Here is a 22,610-nt window from a genome sequence, read left to right on the forward strand (position 1 = left end):
TCTTCTTCAAACTGTTCCTCCTCCATGACTATATTTTGGAAAGGGGCCTTAACTTTTTGTTCTTCATTTGATTCTTTACCCCTTTGAATGATTTGTAATTGTTCATTCGCTCTTCTAAATGGGTTTGGATTTTTTGGAGCAAATGTGTTTTGAAACCTTGCTTTCCCAGAGCTCTGCTCAACTTTCAGCTTGGATATCTCAACAGCCAATGACTCTATCATTTTAGCCATTCTATCTAATTTAGGTTCTGAAGATGAAGCAAAGAAAGAAGCCTCACCTCTCTGCCTCCTTCTATTAGCATGTGTTTTAAGCTTTTCTACAGCCATAATATTTGATTCCACCTCCAGTGTTGCATCCTGCATATCAGCTAGAGTGGCACATCTTCTTTCTCTCAAAAGCAGGGGGAAATCAGAATCAAAAGCGTTGGCATAAGTGAGTTTGGCAGAGGTGGGGGTAGGCTTTACTTCAGCTGGTATCTTACTATACATATGATTGAATCTTTTATTAAAATCAGGCAGCGATTTCCCCCTTCTCCCTCTTCAGATTACCAAACTCAGTATGGTAATACAACAAGTCTTTTTTATCTCCCCAGTGCTTCAAAAATGCTTCATCTAAGGCTTCAATATCAGCAATAGATCCAGGGGGCAATTCTCTAAACCACTTTCTAGCCTCTCCATCAAGGCTCTGTACAAAAACTCTCATCCACACATCATTTTCACTTATATCCAAGTTATCAGCATAGCTGTAGAAAGATTCAAGGTGCTCTTCGGCTGTTACTCCCTCTGTGCCAGTGAACTTAGGCATGTATTTCTGATATTCTCCTGCAGGCATGGCATTCAAAGGAACAGGCAGGACCAGGGGTCCATACCTAGCAGCAATAATTCTTTCCATCTTCGTAGGTGCTTGCTGTCCTGCCATGACTGGGGTATGTGGAAGGACACTGGCAGATTGAGTAGTTTGAAGCAATGTAATGGATGACAGAGACAACGAGATGTTCTGGATTGTATGGGAAGCTTTCTTTGGACTGAGATTCAAAGGGGAACTAAATGGACAAGGAGCTTTATGAATCTCTTCAGGTGTTCCTTCACTAGCAACACTAGGCTATATATCTTCAAATTGTGTATCCTCAACTAAAAACTTCTCATGCATAGACAAATAAGACTTCTTGGGCTTACCTGATCCTAATGCTCCTTTTTGTGATGTTTTCTTCGGTTTAACAATCTTCTCAGGGTCAGGCACTGGAATAGTTGGTGATTTCTGAGGATTTCTTCAAGTGTGTCTCACGAACTGAGCCAGGACTATGATGTGGAGTCGCCAAAGGTTGGTCTTCCTCCAGTGGAGTCGCTAGATAGATGATTACAACCAGAAATGTGCCCAGACTTTGTCTATCATCAAAATCTGGAACTGCGTCGTCTCCCAGGGAAGTTGAGCTTCAATCTCCTTTTCTCGGCAACGACGCCAATTAATGTTATCACCCCAAGAAACTCTCCTAGCTTGTATCTCAGAGATGCTCGGGAACATTACAAACTCAACAACATGTTGGAAATGGATGAGTGGAAGGAATGATGCTTGTCCAAGCCAGATAACCACTTCTACTATGCTTAACTCCAGACATGGGTGAACACCCCCAGACTACAAGGCTTTAGACCACCAATTACTCACAGTTTGAGGATTAGGTGAACATGGAGAATACTGACCACACCAGCAGATGCACAAGCCCATGTGATGGCCGGCTGCAACCAGTGAAGAGGTTTACAAATCTATTTCCTAAAGCACAGACAGGATGACAACTCTCTGGCATTAAGTAAACAGAAACTTGCATAACACATTCAATGATACATACTAGACTTCAACACAAAGGTGGGATGACAGCCTCTCTAATGCTAAATATCAAGAGCACATGAACAAATGCATAACAGGCACAACCTAGAATAGAGTAGAAATGGAAAGTAGAAATGGAAAGTGAGCAATTAACAACAAAAGAAGCTTGTATTAGCTGAAAATGAAGACCAAACGCTGCAAGTATCAAAGTAGTCACAGTCTCCAGAAGTTGAACCTTACATCAAAACTACAACCATCAACCCCGATTACATCTGTGTTCTGGGTATATATAGAGTTTGTTTACAAAGATATTCTGCTATTCTATGCGTGGAGGGGTCATAATGGACCACCAACCACCTTAACTCTCTGATGGCATCTCTGCTACAATCTGCTTGCTTCAATGAATTAATTTGACATTCTCTGGTGCTCTGTTGTACTCCTCGAGCAGGTGGAGTGTAGCATAGACAAACTTTCATAACTGTTAAATGCATTTAACTGCTCCAGGCTTGTCCTTTTTCCGCTTGGCCATTCTGTTTCTTGAATGCAGTTGTTGGAGATGAAATGCGCCAGGTACTTGGTAGATGATCGTTGTCGTCCTTTAGGTGCACGACATGACCAGGGTGTGTTGACTTCATGGAGGATGTACGAGCGGGTGGAGGATAGATATCGGCTGTTGGGTCAAGTGTATGAACGACGGAGATCTCTCGGCGGGAGGAATCAGGTGGAAGCGGGAGCGGGCGGTTGTGAGCCGTTGGATCTGGATGTGGCGGATTCGACGGTCATCGGGCGGAAAAGATGTGCGGAGGTTAACTGGAGGGGACTACGGTTTTGGTGGTAAGCGAAATTTCCCGCATCGCTTTTCAGAGGTGGGTGGTAAACGTACAAAGGCCAACGATGCGAGTTATTGGGCGACACATGGTAGATGGGACAGGGCAGAAACTGCTTTGATCGCGTGTTAACGTGCGATTATTTTGCGGGCGCGGGGGATGCGATCATTGTTGGATCGCGCGGTAGATGATCGGACGACGGGGGTTAAAGTGCGCGTTTTTTCTTCGGATGTGACGGGAAAGGCTGGTGAAAGCGTGCGGTTACGTGAAGACGATTATATGAGGATATCGGCTTTGTGCTCGGGCTTAAGGGCAACAGGCTTTCTATATAGTTTTTAACAATCAAGCCCGAGAAAAGGAGGTAAGAGGAGAGTGAGTGAAGTGAGAGGGGAGGTGAAATGACTAGTTATAGGCCTTCTTTGAGTAGAACCAGGACCGAGCCTATTTCTGCTCCTCGAACATCAACAACCTGTAGCAGAGCTAACAATGATGAGGAGCAACATGATGATGAGGTGCAACACAATGATGGGTGCGACATGGTGATGGAATCACCTTGGAGAATCAGTTGAAGCAGCATGTCTTCGGCTGGTCTCATGTAGAGATGATCTATTCTCTTATCTAGAAAGTCGAAGTGTTGACTTCTGTTGTAAATGTACTCTCTCTCTCTCTCTCTACTGAACTATTGAAGAACATATAAGAAGAATTGGTTAAGGGTTTCCCCACATTGGGGTTTGTCCTTGGCTAGCGCCACATCTTGTGTCCTCTTGTCTTGGCTTGTCTTCTGCGATTTATGTTTAAGTTCTATCTGCGGTTTACTTTAAAGCTGATGTGATTGCTAATTTGGAAAAGATATTGAGCTAATTGTGAAAATTGAATTAAATTGTTCTAAGCATAAAACATACCTAAACTTAACACGTGCGTTCTAAGGTTTGAGTCCTCAGACCCGAGGTCTTCAACTCTTGCATCAGTAGAAGCACTGTGACCTCCATGGAACATCAAGGCTATAATAATTAAGTCTTTTCTTCACACCAAGCTTAAGGCTCCTCAAGCTTATCTATCCATGATCTCATCCTAATCTCACATCCCACAATAACTAGGCTCCAAAATCATGCAAGGTGTTAGCTCCACTTTCCTTGTCTTCTATTAGGGTGGAAACCCTAGTACTACACCCTGGTGCTACAACAAGTGGCAGTAATAATTGTCATCATCACTAATGTCATGTTCTTCCCTAGGGTTTACACGCATATTACAACCCCTAGCATCACACATGCACAATCTCTCCTAGAACATCCAAGATGTTTCCATCTCTCCCTCGTGTTCTCCTAGGGTCCCCTCATGAACCCTAATGTCATGCTCTTATGGTTTCCTCATGGACCTTAGCATCTTGTTTCCTTGAAGCAAATAGAAAGAGTAGAGTATAATAATGATTAAGAATAAAAAGATGCACATGTGTCAAACTATGGTTTTTCTAACCCCTAAAGTGAAATTCCCTCCAAGCATGGTCCTCCTTTGATGCAGGAGCATGCGGCTTGAAGACAAAAGGCTTCGAATTTATTCCAAAAATACAAAAAAAGTTTACAAGCAAAGGAGTGGGATCCTTTAGCTGTCAATTTATAAAGTTTTGTACATAGGATTTGAGCTAGGATTTAGGGATTGAGTGATTTTATAATTGATTCAAGCTGTTTAGATTCAGTTGAGATTCTCAAGGAGAATATCAACCAGATTAGATATTGTCTAAGATTAGGTAGATTCGAACCATGGATTAAGAATTTGATTGTTAGAATGAAATGGTATTTATGTAAGTTCCGAATGATTGTAAAGGGATTTTGACTGATTTGGCTTGATTAGGTCGTATAAGATTAAGTTACAAAAATTGTATCTCTGTGTATTTGTGTATAATTGGTCAATCTTGGAGGCGTTGTATTCCTTCGAAATATCTTTGAGTTCTGTTGATTTACAGTTGGTTTTTGAATTAGAGTACGTAAAATCAATATTGTATCGCACAATCTTGCGTTTTCCGTGTTTTGAAATAATATGGTTATGTTCTAAAAACATCGGAGAATATGGTTTGAGACAAGTTAAATGTAGCAGAGGTGTTAAGGTTGGCAGAACAAAGAAAAGAAGACCTGACAAATCGTGTTAACCAAAGGAGTCTAGAACTGTCCGATCTACAGATCCATTAGATCTAATGGTCATCGCGCGCCAATAAGCTTGTGCGTTAGTCAAGGAAGAAAAGCGGTTTTATCAGTGAAGCTGTTTATCGGGTGAAGAAAAAGTGGTAAGCTGTCTTTTGAAATTCCAAGCGATTCCATTTATCGACCGACACGTAGCACTTGGGTGGAGAGAGAAAACCACTTTATCGGGTGGGTAAACATCGCGCAAGATCTCTGTCCGATATCGCTGTTAATCGTTGGATCAAGTGTGCTTTGATTAATGGTGGAGGATCGCCGATTAGTTTTGTTGATTGGTGAACCAACAACCGTCGGATTGAAAGGTAAGATCAATGGCAGAGAGTTAGCGCAATAATGTTTGTGGAAAAAGCGGACGCGATAAGGAATTAACCAAAAGTTTGAATTCCTTTTGATTCCGTGGTAATTGAAAGGTTGTCATATTGCGGCTAAAATTAAGCAGTTCTGCTAATTTAGCAGAATAGCCAAGTTTGGAGGTAGATGACTGATACTCCAAAGGAAATCCAAGAAGAAGTTCCACTTGAACTTGCAGAAATCGTTTTTGGATTTGAACGATTATCCATTACACTTGCACCCAGACCACCATTTGTGGTATCAGAGTAACCTACTGACACTGAACAAGATCTCAAGGATCAGAAAAAGAAATCCAACATGGCTTTCAGAGTTGGAGGAAGAGGTGGTGGTTGAAGAAGAGAAGGACCCCTTGCAAATGCTGAAGTGTTGGAAGCTATGCAACAAATGCAAGCTAGATTGGAAGCAATGGAAATGGGAAGAGATGCAGATGTTGGAGATGTCAGTGAACTTGAAGCTGAAGTTGCAGAAGAAGAACCTGTAGATGTAACTCCTGAAATGAGATTCTTTAAGTCAGTATTGAGATCCACACATGAAGCTTAAGCCCTAAGGAATTGATAGACTGGATAAATGATATGGAGAAATTCTTCAATTATGAAGAAATAGAAGAAGGAAAGAAGGTGAAGTTTGTTGTCACAAAATTGAAAGGACATGCAACACTTTGGTGGGATGGAGTGCAGGCGGAAAGAAGGAGACTTGGTAAGCAACCAATTAAGAATTGGAATAGGATGGTGACAAAGTTGAGGGGTAAGTTTTTGCCAAGTGATTATCAGCAAACATTATTTAGACAGATGCAGAATCTTAGACAGAGGTCTATGACAGTAAAGGAATACACAGAGGAATTCTACTAAGTGACCATAAGAGCAGGACAAATCCAAGATACATATGAGAAGGTTGCAAGATATGTGAATGGTCTCAGAATGAAGATCCAAGATGAGATAAGTGTACTGTCTCCTAAAATAGTAGAAGAGGTTTATCAAATGGTATTGAAGGCTTAAGAAAAACTCATGAGGAAGCGGTTTGCCAGAAATAGAGGTACTTTCTGAGGAAGGGGAAGTCAAGGTGGTTGAGGAGGATTTACAACACCTAGAGATGGAGCTAGCAGCAGCGCAATTCAGCATGCACCCACAGGAGGTGATGCAAGTGGCAAAGGGAGTTTTACCAAAGGAAGAGGAGGCAGAGGTAGAGGAAGAGAAATCAGATGTTACAGATGTAACAAGCTGGGACACAGAGCTTATGAGTGCCCATAAAATATATGAATGAATAAGGGGAATGCAATTGTTGCAAAAATTGAAGAGTAAGCAACAAAGGTAATAGAAGAAGAGAATGTACCAGAGAAAGGGGAATCTTTGGTAGTCAACAAAATTTTGTTAAAACCAGCTAAGGAAATTGTTGAACCAGCACAGAGAAGGTTCAAGAGAAGTGTTGTCAGATGATAATAGACAGTGGTAGTACAGATAATTTGGTCTCCACAGAAGTGGTGGAGAAGTTGAAGTTGAAAACAAAGAAACATCCAACACCTTATAAGTTGTCATGGCTTCAAAAGGGATATCAGTTGGTAGTGAATGAGCAATGTGAAGTGGAGTTGCAGTTGGTTAAATACAGAGACAAAATCCTGTGCGATGTGATGCCTATGAATGTGTGTCATATATTGTTGGGTAGACCTTGGCAGTGTGACAAAGGAGCTATGCATGATGGAAAGAAGAACACACACAAATTTAGCAAAGATGGTGTCAATCATACATTGCTGGCAATAGAAGAAGATGATACATCAAAGAAACCTGATCCAAAGACCCTTTTGCTGATTGGAAAGGAGTATTTGCAACAGATGGAAGAAGATGAGGTAAGTTTTGCATTGGTTTGCAAACCCAAGGTAATAATTACTTCCCCAAGAGTTTCTGATTTACCAATTGAAATTCAAGAGATGCTGGACAGTTATTGTGATATCGTTGTAGATGATTTGCCTGATGAGTTACCGCCCATTAGAAAAATCAGTCATCATATTGATTCCAAGAGCAAATCTACCTCATAAAGCAGCTTACAAGATGACTCCCACAAAGAATGAAGAGATCAGGAAACAGGTTCAGTGACTGTTAGACAAGGGACTGATTAGAGAGAGTTTGAGTCCTTGTGTAGTACCAACAGTGTTGAGCCCAAAGAAAGATGGAGGCTGGAGAATGTGCACTGATTCAAGAGAAATCAATAAGATAGCAATCAGGTACAGATTTCATTTACCTAGAATCTAAGATTTGATGGATTGTTTGAGTGGAGCTAGATATTTTACAAAGTTAGATTTAAAAAGTGGTTATCATCAAATCAGAATTAGAGAGGGAGATGAGTGGAAAACTGCCTTTAAGACCAATAAAGGATTGTATGAATGGATGGTAATGCCTTTTGGATTGTCGAATGCCCCTAGTACATTTATGAGGCTCATGAATGAAGTTTTGAGAGAATTTATTGGCAAATTCGTAATAGTATCTCTGGATGATATATTAGTTTACAGCAGATGAAAAGAGGAACATGTGAGACATCTGAATTATGTCTTACAGAGGCTACAACAAGAGAAGTTACTATTAAATTTAAAGAAATGTTCATTCATGAAGGAGGAGTTGGTCTATTTGGGCTTTGTTGTTTCTGCCGAGGGGTTAAAGATGGATCCAAAGAAGATCAAGGCTATCATGGAGTGGCCTTCACCAAAAGGTATCTTTGAGATAAGAAGTTTTCACAGTCTTGCTAGTTTTTACAGGAAATTCACAAGGAATTTTAGTAAGATCAATGCTTCAATTATTGACACTATAAAGAAAGATAAACAACCATTTAAATGGACTGCTGAAGCAGAGAGGAACTTCCAATTGTTGAAAAGGAAGATCACTGAAAAACTTGTTTTGATTTTGCCTGATTTTAACAAGCCTTTCCAAGTGAAATGTGATGCTAGTGGAGAAGCCATTGGAGCTGTTTTGAGTCAGGAGGACAAGCCTGTAGCTTATTTTAGTGAAAAGCTGAATGAGTCAAAGAAGAAATATTCTTCTTATGACAAGGAGTTTTATGCAGTGGTACAGTCTTTGAAGAAGTGGAGACATTACTTGATGTCCAAGGAGTTCATACTATATTCAGATAACCATGCATTACAGTACATTATGCAACAACCAAAGCTTAACCAGAAGCATGCAAAATGGGTAGAATACCTTCAAAGTTTTAATTTTGTGTTAAAACATATAACTGGTCAATCAAACAAAGTAGCAGATGCCTTAAGTAGAAAAAACATTTTAGTTCAAGAAAGTCAAATTCAAGTGTTGGGTTTTGATTTTCTTAAAGAGTTATATGAGAAGGACCTAGATTTTAAAGAGGCATTTGAAGCTTGTAGAAATCCTGTTATGTTAGACCAGTGTTGCGGGGGAGCCCCTGCCCCCCCTCGATCTCGCTCCCAATGCTCGCTTCGGGCGGGAGCACGCTCCCTAAAAAAAGACGCTCCCTGCCTTTTTGGGAGCCTTTTGCCTTTTTTGCAATGATGTTCCAAATGCATTTTTTTTTCAAAGAAACAAATAAGTTTTGAGTGGGGTAGCTTAATGATCAAGTCTATGGCCCTAGTATTGATATGCGATTAATGGTAATGTTAAATTCTTAAAGTAAAAGTGACATTCTCTTTAATCTTCATTTTCATCCTTTTACTTAAATTTTTAACATTACCATGAAATGACTCAGGATGTTTGAGAGTGGTTCCGACCTCATTGGATTTCATATGTAAAAAGTAGAATTTTAGATTTCATTCAAAATCTAGCAGACTTATCAGTTTTTTCAGGATTTCAGGATTGCAATGTTTCCATTGAATTTTGTCATGTATTAGGGTATAGAACTCGTATTTAATCAAGAGCACCAATCCCTCTATGTACCTTGATGTTAGTGACATTGGTTGTCGAGCTCCTCTATCATGACCCTCCTAAAGATGTACGCATCACTCAAACAAAATCTTGACTTGACATGCTATGCTTTTTCTATCTTATGTTAATGCTTAGATGGTGATATTAATGACAAAGATCCCTATACAAATATAGAGGTAATGACAAAGATACTTCTGGATATTAATGCTTAGAGGGTGATATTAATGACAAAGATCCTGATTTTCCAACAAGACTAAAAAATTAGACATTTCTCATGGTGGCAAGAGGTCCAAGCATAAGCAATAGATAATAGATTTACTTGTCTTTTCTAGTTTCTAGTAGTTTTTATAACTATCGACTCATTCATATTTATTATGATATTTTTTTAAACAATATATATGACAATTTAAGTTTGAAGTTGGCAATTATAACTCATTAGTAATGAATTATGAATATGATGCTTCATGAAAGTTGAAAGTTGTTTCATTTCATTTTATAACATTTCATTTTATGTTAGATATTATTTGTTGTAATGGTTACACTTAGCTTACAAGTACAACTTTGGTGATCAATGATGATAAATGTTATATATTGAATTTTGAAAGCTTGAAACTTTAATATTGATGATTCATGAGACTCAATATGTTTTATGTTACTAACTTGTGGACGTGGTTGATGAAGATTATAACTTCTAGATGATTGTTGTTATATGGTTCAATTTATGTTTTTTTTATGTTTTTTATATCTAATTCATCATTCTACATGTTTTTGTTGACAGATATGTATCAAAATATAAAAAATATATATATTATGTAAAAAACGCTCCGAGATTCGCTCCCAAATCGGGAGCTTCTGAAGATTTCGCTCCTGCACTTGTTTTCGCTCCCACTTCCTGCTTTCGCTCCTGCTCCCAAGTAACACTGTGTTAGACAGAAGCAAGTGGCTAGATTATTTTCTGCAAGAGGGACTATTGTTTAAAAGAAATCAACTGTGCATACCAAGTTGTTCTATGGGGGAGAATTTAAAATAATAATAATAATAATATCCATTTTTAAGGTCACGGCCAAGCCAGACACCAAATTTGTGTATGAGACCCCCTTGTTTGTGGGACAAGGGACCCACCTTCGCGCAGCGATTTGACTGCTAAGTCTACGAAGGCATACATACTCTACCCCCCTCTGGTTTTGAACTTGTGACCTCTTAGGAGGAAACACATGCTCTTAACCATGTTCTTAATCAAGGAGAAACGTAGTGGAGGACTTGGAGTACATTTTGGTGCATACAAGACTTATGAACAGTTGAACATGTTTTATTTATGGCCAAAGATGAGTGCTGAAGTGGAAAAGTATGTGAAAAATTGTAAAGTCTGACAGTATGCAAAGGGAAGGCGCCACAACACAGGTTTGTATGTTCCATTACCTATTCTAGATAGGCCTTGGGATATGGTGAGTATGGACTTTGTTTTGGGTTTACCGAAAAGTCAAAGGGGACATGATTCAATTTATGTAGTAGTTGACAGATTTTCAAAAATGGCACATTTTATTCCATGTTATAAAACCAGTGATGTGTACATTGCTAATCTGTTTTTTAAGGAGACTGTAAGATTACATGGGTTACCTAAGAGCATTGTTCAGACAGAGACACCAGATTTGTTGGACATTTTTGGAGGACATTGTGGAAGAAACTTGGAACTAAACTGAGTTTCAGTTCTGCTTATCATCCTCAGATTGATGGACAGATTGAAGTTGTAAACAGAAGCTTGGGTAATCTTCTGAGAAGTCTTGCAGGTGAACATCCAAAACAGTGGGATCAAGTATTGGCACACGTAGAATATGCTTATAATGATTCTCCTATAGGAGTACAGGGCAGAGTCCATTCCGTATAGTTTATGGAATGAACCCAAGGGGAGTGTCAGAATTGAGAGACTTGGGAAAAGCTGAAATGAGAAGTACTAAAGGAGAAGATTTTGCTACAGAAGTTCAAGCAATACATGAACAGGTAAAACAACAATTACAGGACAACAACATAAGGTACAAGACCAGAGTAGATTTGAAGAAGAGAGAAGTTAATTTTGAAGTTGGAGATTTGGTTTTAGCACATTGAGGAAGGAAAGATTTCCAAAAAGGGAGTATAACAAGCTAAAGTTTAAGAAAATTGGACCATGCAAAGTCTTGAGGAATTTTTCGACAAATGCATATGAAATTGAATTACCCCATGATATTGGAATATCTCCAATTTTCAATGTTGTTGATTTGTATAGGTATGAAAGTGAAAATGCAAATGACACAGCAGAGGATCAAGAAGAACAAGAGATTGATTGGGTAAAACAGTTACCTATAGCAAAGGAATTGAAGCCAAAGAGGATTTTGGATAAGAAATTGTTGAAGAAGACAAGAGGACAAGAGTATTTTCAGTGTTTGGTCAAATGGAAGGATCAACCAATTGCTGAAGCTACTTGGATGACAGATGCCATGCTACAGAAGTTGGGCAGTTCTGTAGAAGAGCTCATGGACAGGGGTCCATGAAGAGTTTTTGTCCTCAGAAGTCTAATGCAGGAGCATGAGGCTTGAAGCCAAAAGGCTTCGAATTTATTTTAAAAATACAAAAAAAGTTTACAAGCAACCATGAATAGTTTTTGTCTTCAGGAGTCTAATGCAGGAGCATGAGGCTTGAAGACAAAAGGCTTCGAATTTATTCCAAAAATACAAAAAAAGTTTACAAGCAAAGGAGTGGGATCCTTTAGCTGTCAATTTACAAAGTTTTCTAGATAGGATTTGAGCTAGGATTTAGGGATTGAGTGATTTTATAATTAATTCAAGCTGTTTAGATTCTCAAGGAGAATATCAACCAGATTAGATATTGCCTAAGATTAGGCAGATTCAATCCATGGATTAAGAATCTGATTGTTAGAATGAAATGGTATTTATGTAAGTTCTGAATGATTGTAAAGGGATTTTGACTGATTTGGCTTGATTAGGCCGTATAAGATTAAGTTACAAAAATTGTATCTCTGTGTATTTGTGTATAATTGGTCAATCCTGAAGGCGTTGTATTCCTTCGAAATATCTCTGAGTTCTGTTGATTTACAGTTGGTTTTTGAATTAGAGTATGTAAAATCTGTATTGTATCGCACAATCTTGCGTTTTCCGTGTTTTGAAATAATTTGGTTATGTTCTAAAAACATTGGAGAATATGGTTTGAGACAAGTTAAATGTAGCGGAGGTGTTAAGTTTGGCAGAATAGAGAAAAGAAAACCTGACAAATCGTGTTAACCAAAGGAGTCTAGAACCGTCCGATCTACAGATCCAATAGATCTAACGGTCATCGCGCACCAATAAGCTCGTGCGTTAGTCAAGGAAGAAAAGTGGTTTTATCAGTGAAGCTGTTTATTGGGTGAAGAAAAAGTGGTAAGTTGTCTTTTGAAATTCCAAGTGATTCCATTTATCGACTGACACGTAGCACTCGGGTGGAGAGAGAAAACCACTTTATCGGGTGGGTAAACATCGCGCAAGATCTCCGTCCGATATTGCTGTTAACCGTTGGATCAAGTGTGCTTTGATTAACAGTGGAGGATTGCAGATTAGTTTTGTTGATCGGAACCAACAACCGTTAGATTGAAAGGTAAGATCAACAACGGAGAGTTAGCGTGATAATGTTTATGGAAAAAGCGGACACAATAAGGAATTAACCAAAAGTTTAAATTCCTTTTGATTTTGTGGCAATTGAAAGGTTGTCATATTGCGGCTAAAATTAAGCAGTTTTGTCAATTTAGTAGAATAGCTAAGTTTGGAGGTAGATGACTGATACTCCAAAGGAAATCCAAGAAGAAGTTCCACCTGAACTTGCAAAAATCGTTTTTGGATTTGAACGATTATCCATTACATTTGCACCCAGACCACCATCCTTGGGCTCAACACCCGCCTCCAAGATGGTGTGCTCTCTAACAAGTTGTTTGTCCAATGCTCCCTCTAGTGGTCCACTATCTAAGTGTCCTCATGCAAGGCACTCCTCCAATTGTGACTCATGTGTCTCTAATGTGCTCTCATGTGTGCCATTGTAATATCCCTTTCCAAGAAGATCGATTTAATTCTTCATTTTCACTTGGAGAGAGAAAAAGTAACATTAAAAGTGAAATGAATGGTTAAATAAAAAAAGGTTATAAAGGGAAAATCCATGGTATTTTGATGACCCATGGTATTTGTAGAAATTCTTTGAAATCCTTCTAGTTTTCAACTGCTATGATGATAAATCTGAACCTAAATTCTTTGCACCAAGACACAGGATTTCTATATAATAGATAAGCAGCGGAATTAAAAAACACAGATATAAAGAACACAGTCACACAATAACACTATTTTTCTAGGGAACCCAACTGGAAAAACCCTCTCCTTGCAGTAGATTTTATTGAGAAAAAAATTCCGAGCAATCAGATTTCTTTACAAGGCAGACTGTTTAAATAGAAAAACATAGCTGTTATCTCTGCTAATACTTAGCTGAAACTCCCTGCAAGAACCCCTGATCCAGCTCCTCTTTCCTTGCACAATCTGGCCCCTATTTCCTAGCGCAGATCTGAGCCTCTATTATTTAGGAATTTTTCCCTAAATCCTAGTGCACATCAGCAAGTAAATTCTCTCTCTTTTTCAAACTTCGTATAGGCTTCTCCTTGCACGCTATCCTAGCAAGAAGCTCTTTCTTACACAAGCTCATGCTCAACAATAATGGTACAATGATGTACCTTTGTCCTCCTTTTAAGCTTTTTGACTCATACTATATTTGGCAAGTTTAATTTTGGAACTCGAACTTGTGATTGATTTGTTAACTGAGTCAAATTAACTCTTTTAAGTTGCCCTTGCCTCAATTAGAAACTGAGGCTCTGAGTCATCCTTTTCTAAATATAAACTCGCACTTGGAGAGCCACATAATTGAGCCTCCAACTGTGTGCACGAGTTAACTGCTCCATGAACTTGTCCAAAACACCACAAACTTGACCATGGCAACGGAAAGACTGTTTATGGTCTTTCTTGTCTAAGGCACAAGTCAAGAAGACCTTTCTTGCTACTATTTTCAACAGTATTGACCATGGTATTGTAGCAACCCATGGTATTTTGATGGGGGGAAATTTAAAAAAGAAAGAAAGATGAGAGCATATTCAAGACATGATTGGTTATTGATATTTTGATAATTGTTTTGGGAGCTCTAGTAGCTTATGGTGTAAGGGGAAACCCTTGTGAAGATCCCAGTTTTGGTGGTGGAACTATCCACCCTAGCTGGTGGTGAAGTTTTGGTGGTGAAACATACACCCTAGCTTGTCTGAAGGGGGAATCATTTCAGGTTCTCCATTGGCACCTAACAGAGGAAGGAGGATCCAACTGCACCAGTTTCCAGGAGTTAGGAGAAATAAATTGGCAGCAGCTTGCTTTGCCATCAACCAGCTAGATTTCCAGCAAATCGATTTCTGCATTTAAATGGCTTTCATAATGTAATTTCTTGATATAATTAATAAAATAGCTGGCTGAGTCTATTGCTGCTTATTTTTGCCTATGTTATGATGGTTGATCTATTTCACTAGCAAATATATTTTTATGTGGCATTAATGAACAGAGCAATTGGGAGAATTTATTTACCATGGTATTTTTTGTTTACTTGCTGGGTCTGCTGGTAATTTGCTGTTGGGCCTTCATATTTATTTACCAGCAAAGTATTTCTTGAAATTAAGAGTTAATTAAATAAAAGGAACGTTACAGCCAATGTGGTCACTAAGCTCCAATGCTCTTCCTCAACATATATGTGTTCGGGTCCACCACAAGCGTCCTGCAATCAAGTGTATAACCTCCAAGGTATATATATCACATGCTCCCAAGCTCCCATTGTGAAGTCCCCCTCTCCAAGTGCCTAGTTCTCCTTGCCCTATGTAGTTACCTCTCCTAGTTGAGCAACCAACTACACCATCCTGTACAGCCAATAGGTTAGTAATTTGGTCCTCATGCTGATTAGGGTCACAACCTTCTAGGTAAGGGCGTTATGCTATCACTCTAACCAAGGTCAAGCATTCACCTAAACTAAGCCATTCATTCGTCCATGAAGCACCACCATGGGCTAGGAGACCTAACTCTCTCCCGGCAAGGTCAAAACACTTTTGGAGCAACCCCAAAAGCTAACAATATTGCTCGCATAGCTTGTAGAGTTCACAGGCACAGTCTAATCTTTTATTTTTCTGCAATTGCTCTCATTTAAAAAAGTGTTTAAGTCTGAGGAGATGCTAATGTGAGTATGTATGTATCCTTACTGTAATGTTTTTGAGCTTTCTCACCATGTTTATTTCAGGTCACAGCTTGATCTTATGCTCAAGAAGTTGTATTTTTCAGGCATTCATCTTATGCTGAATGCCATGCTATCACTGTACTAAAATCATTCTGGGGTTAGTGGAACCAAAGAAGTTAATGGTTGTTTTCAACTGGTAGTATGTTTATCTGCGGAAAATGTTGGTCCCAAACTAATAACAGATTTTTCCTGAGTTACAAAAAGATGCCTTTCTTTTGGGAGGTGTTTAAATATTTGTATATTATCCCCCGACAAAAGCAAATTAAACACACATATTCTTTTGGACATTATTTGCACCCTTACTTGTAGAGAGTTTATCTACCTCTGTCACCATTTCCATTTTGTTTGCTTCATCTGTTGTTTGTCTTTAGTTCAAAAACTTGATAGCCCCAATCTGAAATCTTGAGCTAGAAATTAAGCTTTCATGAATTCTTACAGCATTTGATATAAGGTACTGATCCTTTTCTCTACCCTCTTCTTCGTTATCCTGAACTTCGAGTTTCTTGCAATCATAGGAACATTGTTTGAATTATTAGTGCAAACTGTATGTAAAGCCATGTATCATTTATCATTATTACTTGTAATTATGGCCAAGTCATATCCTTTATCTTTTTATCGTATTACTAGGTTTAGTCAAGGTCTCATTTGTATGATCTTGTTTTGTGATCTTCTTTATCCAAAATACAGTGTTATAAGCCTAAGTGCACCTAATTTTCATGTTCTCTCCTGTGATTGGCATTATTGTCTTAGGTGCATATGTCCATTTCTGTTTTTCAGCACTTGCATTTGGGTTTTGCACTTGCGAGGAGGTTCTTTTGGTATTTTGGTGAGATTTGGTTCTATTGATTCTTCTGTTAACCCTAACAAATTTGATCATGGTATCAAAGTGGGCTTGAACCTTACTCTCAATTCTCTTGGCTGATCCGAAAACTTTTGGCTTGTGGTATCAGGTCTTATAGTGAGGAACTAGTTTATTTATTTATTATTCTAAGGGTTCCATCATTTTATGACTTAGATCTCATCATTTGTTGTTTCAGAAAATTTTTAGTGCCTGTCCAGTGTCCACTTCTCACTTCCTATCTCTCCTGTCTTATGCTTTGTACAATAATACATTTGCAGGAAAAAACCATTTTTTAGAACATTGTATAAAAAAAATTCAATGCCATTGGTCCATTTCAACTTGATTTTCCCTACTCCTGTATTTAAATGGATGGTTTTTATTGGTGATAAAATTTGTCTCTGTTCTTTATCTGCAGGTGAAAATTCAAACATGGATAAATGGCAGGGAGGGGGAAGAATATGTTGGAGTTAGTGCTCGGTTTGGTACGCCTGTGGTATCAAAGGAGAAAGCTGCGAACAAGTCTCGTCTTGTCCTAGCTGACCCCTATGATAGCTGCACCACCCTAAGAGAAAAGGTGCCTCTATACCTATATTATACTTGGATGACATTGTTATGAGTAATCATTGTGAGTTATATGCGTATGTGTTCCCTAAACAGATTTTTCCTTTTCATACATGTGATGTACAACCTTATATATTAGCTTACTGGAGAGGCTGCTTTGGTGCATCGAGGCAATTGCACTTTCACAACAAAGGCCAAGTTTGTACAGGCAGCTGGTGCTGTAGCTATTCTTGTTATAAATGACAGAGAAGGTATTTATCATAAAGACATAAACTAGTTGCCTTTTATGTTTCAGCTCAATGAAAGTAAAATATGCTTTTGTTTTTTTTGGCAAAAATTGGGTCATATTTAATATTATACAAAATCAATAGTACAAAATTAGTAGTGTCATATAGATTGATTCGATGAGCACCAGTCCTAGGATTTATGTGTTGTTTAGTCACTTGTTTGCCTTTTAGTGTTTTGTTTGTTTTGTAGTGGTATGCGTATCCTCCATATTGTTTTGTCATTAATACAATGTTTGCCCTTTATGGTGTGCTTTGCAATTTCTAAATCCTATTTAGGAATTTCAGTAGTTTCCTTTTGGCTAATGAGCAGTCACATGAGGTGTTGAGTTTATGGAAGGGGCTTTTCTTTATGTAAAGGTCTCTCTTATCATGCAGTGGAAATGCTCTGTTTGATGTGTATGCTGAGTTTTCCAAGTTAATAGAATTTTCTCTTCTTAAGTAAATCTCACTTCATTTCATTTTTGCAGTGAAGATCTATATCTTCTGATCTTGCTCCACCTTGGCCCATATCTAAGCCTGTCCTAGTCCCGTATCTAAGCATGTCCTATGTGTCCATGACTTAAGTATCTCCACTTCTCCTCTCACTCGAGGTCATATGAATTTTGGTATTAGATCGTGGTCTTTTAAATAGTACTATGTGGCTGTACGTAGGCTTTTCAAATTTGAAAAAAAAGGCCTCTTGTATTATATTACTACATGAAAAAGTGCATATATGACAGTGTACTGTGTAGGTATCAATCAGTTCGGCTGCAATTAGATAGACTACCCTTGCCCGCATAGGCAAGAAGTGCTAGCATACCTTAGGCCCAATCTGAAGACAGTTTATTCCCTTGCAGAAAATTTCAACTTTAGCTGAAACTTGAGTTGCGAGTTCTGCTTTGAACACAGTAGCCTCCGTCAAATGTAAAGGGGATGAATCCCCCCATTGAATGTGCCTTAACATCTCTTTTTCCATAGAAGAGATGCTTATCGACCTTATGATGCTGCAGATTTCTCTTCCATACAGTATTATCACCAGTTGTCTGCTGAAATGATTCCTTTCTAGAGAGAGGGCTGACAGCAATACTAAATTTCGTATGCACTAAAATATTCTTTGTTACAATTAATGGATGGTTGGATGGATGGCAAATATCATTGTCTCTTCCACATAGCTATCAAAATCAAAACCAAAACTGGAACTACTCCAGTTGATCACAAAATCAGGGATTGGATTGGAACTGGGGAAAAAAGGGGGAAAAATGGCAATTCAGAAAATATGTAAAATATTCAAATTTTGATTAAGAAACATATATTCATGTACGTCAATGTTAGTGCCAATCAGCAAGCACCAAGTATGCAAGGTTTTGTCATGTATAGGTAAAGAATGAATCTAGTAAAATACACCATTTGCAATAGATATTTGAATCGAAATACATAAACATTTAGGCTATAAATGGCCTCAAGATTCCCAAAATAATCATACTACAAATTTACAATCAATTCAAATTACATATTCATAAGAATTTAGATCCTCCACATTCTCTTCATCTGTTTGGTTGACATCTTGACATGATACACTTGAAGGTCCAATATTCATTTCCATATCCTATTGTGTGGCACCAGTTGCAAGATGTAGGGGAGGCATCATTAGGTTTTAGCATAATTGTAAAGCTTTTATTTTTATTTTTTTAACATTATTTTCGGGTTGGGTCCACCAATACAAAATTGGCCAAATCGGCTTGTGTTGACTAGTTTTGTCTTGAACCCAATGATTTAGACTAATTTCGTGTGATTTTAACCAGTTTAGGACAAAATTGATCTAAACTGGTTTGAATGGTCAGATTGAAAACCCGCAAAACCAGTCTAAATTGGCCAATTCCAGTTGGTTTGTCTATATTTGATAACACTCCTCTTTCATTTCCTATTCATCTTTCTAAAGGGCATTAATTGTTCAGGTAAATTGGAAAACGCTTATTCTTGAAGGACAAATTATGCGAGGCCATTGTGGCAGTTGAGCCATCCATTGTCATCCAAGTTATGAATGATGCAACCCCAATGTGCAAAGCAGTAGGATTGATGGTCAAAAAGGAGTACAAGTTAGAGAACTGGTTTGAATGCCAGATTTTGTCTGGAAACCTCCAAAATTGTTTCAAACTAACTAGTTTAGTTTAATTTTAGCTAATTCTGATAACAGTACACTTGCATATCTCGTCCACGTAGAAATTTGTAGGCTCAACTTGGTTTCAGTTTTAGAAATCACATCAGTTTAAAGCCCAACCCAAAATAGATCTATGCTGCTGTTTTTAAACATGAATATTCGCTAAAACATGGAATACATAAGCCTACTCTACCTTTTCATTTTTGCTGAGAATAAATGCATCAGTCACTCAAATTTAAAACAGTGATTTTTGGTCCAAAGATCTTGAAAAATTTCAGAGGGAAAAACCGGTGAAAGGGAAATATCTTTAATTCTTATCAGAGAAATTTACAGTATTAAATGACAGCAATAATTTCTACTTATCTCCATTGAAATTTGTGCACTGAATTTCCTTGGAAAATATGCTGTAGCTTTTCTTTTAATTTTTTGACTGACTGCCTCGATTTCTGTGCTCTTCCTGCTCAGGAATTCGTGCCAATTAACTCTCTTTCAGTCCCTCGAACTCTGTGCACAGCACCCTCTAAAATATCACTCAGCAGCCTTGAAAATCATGTCCAGATCATACATAAATTCATGCTGGCTGTCTTGAAATTTGTGCAGCACTATCCCTCAAATTCTGTGCCTGTCAGGGTGCAATAAATGTGGCCCAGACCCTTGAATTTTGAGCCAGTCCTGACAGCAATAAATGTCTGTCAGTACCTAGATTTTTGTGCCTGTTCTCTGCATTAAATGCAGCCGAGACTGCCTTGAAAATTGTGCTGGTCCTGAGAAAAATAACCAGGAAAATCTCTTGGGATTTGAGACTACTTCTGTCCTTAGAATGTGTGCTGATATCCTTGCTGCTGTACTATATACTCTGTCCTTTCTCTGCTGTACAGTTCTTTCCCCTCTAACTTCGCTCTCTCCACCTCCTTTGCTTCTCGTCTCCAACTCATGAAAAATTGTGCAAATGGTGCCTTTTCCCCTTTTGTTCTCTCATTAAGAATAGAAACCTAACCTTAAGATCTAATGGCTGAGATTAGATCTTAGCCAATTTGATCAAGGATGGAGATCTAATCTCATTGATTCATGAGACACCTTTTTCCCTTAGTCCCCATTCCATTAATTACTCAAAAGGTACTTTATGACTTTATGTTTATAAATTCAGTGAATGACTATTTATCTTTAAGTCACCTTTTGTTTATAAACTCAGTTTAACTTTATTTCCCATAAAGTTAAGTAAAGGGGGTCAGATTAGGACACTCTTTCCTAGGCTAGACACCAAGCCTTAGGAATACTTGTCCTTGGTACTCGTTTTCTAACACAACCTCTTACCAAGGAAAGTGTTTCTCACCACTCCCATCTCGTCCTTGAAATAAACATGCTTGCCCCTTCGCAATGACTTGGTGAGAATGTTGGCCACCCGTTGATCAATAGATATATACTCTAGCTTCACTGCTCCTCTTTGAACATAATCCCGGATGAAGTGGTATATGATCTCGATATGCTTTGGCTTGTCATGAAACACTGGATTCTCCGTGACTTTGATACAACTCTAATTATCGGAGTAGATCACTATTGGTCTTAATTGTTGACCAAATAAGCCATGTTACTGCTTAAACTAGTAGGGGACCCCTAAAGGGTAGATGCTAGGCCAAGGGAAACAAATGGAGACTTAGCCCACTGTCACCTCAGCTAAGGCTCCCTTCTATTTATAGACTTTCACCAATGGGAGGAGACTCGGTATATTATGGAGTCACTGATGAAGGATCAATCAATGAAATGATGTGGAGTGACCCAAACAGTGCCTTTCCCAGAAGAGTTGGAAGGATAAGGCTTGCCTGCTTCTTAAGCAAAGTACAAGGTCTTTTAGGGAAAGGAGAGGAGGATTCAAGGGTTAGGTTTATGGGATATGACTTATGAAGGAACTTCTGTTGGACATTAGATAAACCAATTCTCCCCATGTGTTTCGTGACATGGACTAACCGCCTCTTGTGGATCGTTATCTCCGACGATGCGATCATTGATCAACACCTGCGGGTTTTGGTCTAACGATAATCGTGATTCCCAACAAGTGGTATTTGAGCGTAGGTCACGAGTTCGATACACACCCGACTTGCGTTGGGGGGGGGGAGATTGTTGGACATTGGAGAAACCAACGCTCCTTGTGTGTTTCGTGACATGGACTAACCGCCTCTCGTGGATCCTTATCTCTGGTGATGCGATCGTTGATTAACACCTACGGGTTTTGGTCTAACGACAATTGTGATTCCCAACAACTTCCCAATCCCTAAAATCCTTATTGTAGTAGGTATCTTGGATGGTTCTTGAAGAATTGTCTTTTGAAAGGAATGGGACCACATGGGACCAAGTGGACCCAGTCTAGGGTAGGGGGAATGAGTATAGCAACCAATGATGTTCTTACCCTTGACAAGGTGGGGAAAAGATCAAAGAAATAATTTTCACTGAAGGTGTTGATTTGATCCTATGAGGTACTAGCCTTGGGGATCTGGAGAGCAACAAGAGGCAATGGGTACGGAATAGAGAGTCGAGAACAACACCAGAAGATCAGCGCAGAGGTTGGAGAGGCAGATGTAGAGGCAACAAACTGCGTAGCCACTAGAGGGCCTGCATGGGTGACGCAGAGAGGCAGGCGTTGACGCAGAGGGTCTGGGAGCTGTGTAGAGGCCAGCAAGCCTGACGCTGAGACTGGGAGAAGTGCTAGAGATTTTTTTTTGTTTTGTTAGGTAAGCTAGTTTGGCACCTAGTTGTACTGAAGAACTGTTGAATAATAAAATCCTCCTTTGCTGCATCGCTTTTCCCACATTGGGTTTTTTCGGGGACAATTGTCCAAAATATCCGTGTTGATGTGTTGATTCTTGTGCATGTGTTTGTTTCTATATTATGGTGTGATATCTACAGCGGAATTTATTTTAATGTTTACTGAAGTGTTTTTCGTAAATAACTTATTGAGAAATAATTAGGTAAAATAAATCAGTTGTTGTAGTGATAGAATTTTCACATGGTATCAGAGGAAGTAATCAGAGATAGGAAGGGAAAATCAATTATGGGTCGAGACCATGATGCAGAGGCATCTACATTAGGAGACTCACACAAATTTTTAGAAAATTGCACAAGAGACAGTAATTTCAATTTCTCTATGTTGGCTTCTAGGCTGGAAGAAGAAGTGGCTTGTGTGACTAGCTTTGCATCATTAGAGGTACGGTATATAGATAGTGGAGCTTCTTGGCATATGACGAGAATCCGGGAATGTTTCTCAAATTATCAAGAGGAGAGGATGCACTTTCAGATCACCATGGGGAACAAGGCAAAGTGTACTCCAGTAGGGAGGGGTACCACTGTTTTTCAAATAGAAACGAGAGAGCGGTTCTGTGCTACCAATGTGCTACATGTACTA

General features: G+C 38.7%; 1 protein-coding gene across 2 annotated transcripts in view; it reads left to right on the forward strand.

Moving 5' to 3' along the window:
• Nucleotides 1-22,610, forward strand: part of SPPL2 (SIGNAL PEPTIDE PEPTIDASE-LIKE 2) — a 170,874-nt gene that overhangs the window by 29,166 nt on the left and 119,098 nt on the right. For both annotated transcript variants that reach the window (XM_089446161.1, XM_089446162.1), the window contains exons 2-3: nucleotides 16,644-16,802; nucleotides 16,929-17,040. In XM_089446161.1, coding sequence (XP_089302287.1) covers nucleotides 16,644-16,802; nucleotides 16,929-17,040 — 271 coding nt within the window. The remainder of the gene's footprint in view (nucleotides 1-16,643; nucleotides 16,803-16,928; nucleotides 17,041-22,610) is intronic.

The sequence above is a fragment of the Pinus tabuliformis genome, chromosome 9 (assembly GCF_031772625.1).
Source record: "Pinus tabuliformis cultivar Carrire ecotype Pingquan chromosome 9, CPIR1, whole genome shotgun sequence".
NCBI classification, from domain to species: domain Eukaryota; kingdom Viridiplantae; phylum Streptophyta; class Pinopsida; order Pinales; family Pinaceae; genus Pinus; species Pinus tabuliformis.